This window comes from Malurus melanocephalus, unplaced genomic scaffold (assembly GCF_030028575.1).
Source record: "Malurus melanocephalus ecotype Western Australia unplaced genomic scaffold, MMel_1.1 scaffold_2049, whole genome shotgun sequence".
Classification (NCBI taxonomy): Eukaryota; Metazoa; Chordata; class Aves; order Passeriformes; family Maluridae; genus Malurus; species Malurus melanocephalus.
The window spans coordinates 10856-12183 of NW_026625281.1; the positions used below are offsets into that span (position 1 = coordinate 10856).

General features: G+C 46.6%; 1 protein-coding gene across 1 annotated transcript in view; it reads left to right on the top strand.

Moving 5' to 3' along the window:
- Positions 1–515: 515 nt before the first annotated feature.
- ZFTRAF1 (zinc finger TRAF-type containing 1) overlaps positions 516–1328 on the top strand; it is a 3875-nt gene continuing 3062 nt past the window's right edge. The window contains exon 1 of the mRNA XM_057388509.1: positions 516–657. Within this exon, the coding sequence (XP_057244492.1) occupies positions 554–657 (104 nt within the window). The 5' untranslated portion in view covers positions 516–553. The remainder of the gene's footprint in view (positions 658–1328) is intronic.

Consider the following 1328-nt stretch of genomic DNA (forward strand, 5'->3'; position numbering starts at 1 on the left):
GTTTTTTGGGGATTTTTTGGGATTTTTTGGGATTTTTTAGGATTTTTTGGGATTTTTTTTGGGATTTTTTGGGATTTTTTTAGGATTTTGGGGTCATTTATTGGGGTTTGAGATGGTTTATATGGGATTTGGGGTGATTTATTTGGATTTGGGATGGTTTGGGATGGTCCCTGTTCTGCCCGCGGTCACTGCTGGAGCAGCGCCAGAAGGAGGAGTTCCAGGACAGGTCAGGGATTTTTTGGGATTTTTTAGGATTTTGGAGTAATTTATTGGGGTTTGGGATGGTTTATATGGAATTTGGGGTGATTTATTGGGATTTGGGGTGGTTTGGGATGGTCCCTGTTCTACCCGCGGTCACTGCTGGAGCGGCACCAGAAGGAGGAGTTCCAGGACAGGTCAGGGATTTTTTGGGATTTTTTGGGATTTTTTAGGATTTTTTGGGATTTTTTGGGATTTTTTTAGGATTTTGGGGTCATTTATTGGGGTTTGGGATGGTTTATATGGGATTTATTGGGGTTTGGGGTGATTTATATGGGATTTATTGGGGTTTGGGATGGTTTATATGGTCACTGAACTGCCGGCCGAGTGCGGCTTCTGCGCCCGCCAATTCCCGCGGTCACTGCTGGAGCGGCACCAGAATGAGCAGTGCCAGGACACGTGACACATTTGGGGTCGTTTATTGGGATTTGGGGTCATTTATTGGGGTTTGGGATGGTTTATATGGGATTTGGGATGGTTTGGGATGGTCCCTGTTCTGCCCGCGGTCACTGCTGGAGCGGCACCAGAAGGAAGCGTTCCAGGACAGGTGAGGGATTTTTTGGGATTTTTTGGGATTTCTTGGGATTTTTTGGGATTTTTTTAGGATTTTGGGGTCATTTATTGGGATTTGGGGTGGTTTATTGGGATTTGGGACGGTTTGGGATGGTCCCTGTTCTGCCCGCGGTCACTGCTGGAGCGGCACCAGAAGGAGCAGTGTCAGGACAGGTAAAGGATTTTTTTGGAATTTTTTTACGATTTTGGCGTATTTTGGGGTCATTTATTGGGGTTTGGGATGGTTTATATGGGATTTGGGGTGGTTTATTGGGATTTGGGATGGTTTGGGATGGTCCCTGTTCTGCCCGCGGTCACTGCTGGAGCGGCACCAGAATGAGCAGTGCCAGGACAGGTAAAGGATTTTTTGGGATTTATTGGGATTTTTTTTAGGATTTTGGGGTCATTTATTGGGGTTTGGGATGGTTTATATGGGATTTGGGGTGGTTTTTTGGGATTTGGGATGGTTTGGGATGGTCCCTGTTCTGCCCGCGGTCACTGCTGGAGCGGCACCAGAA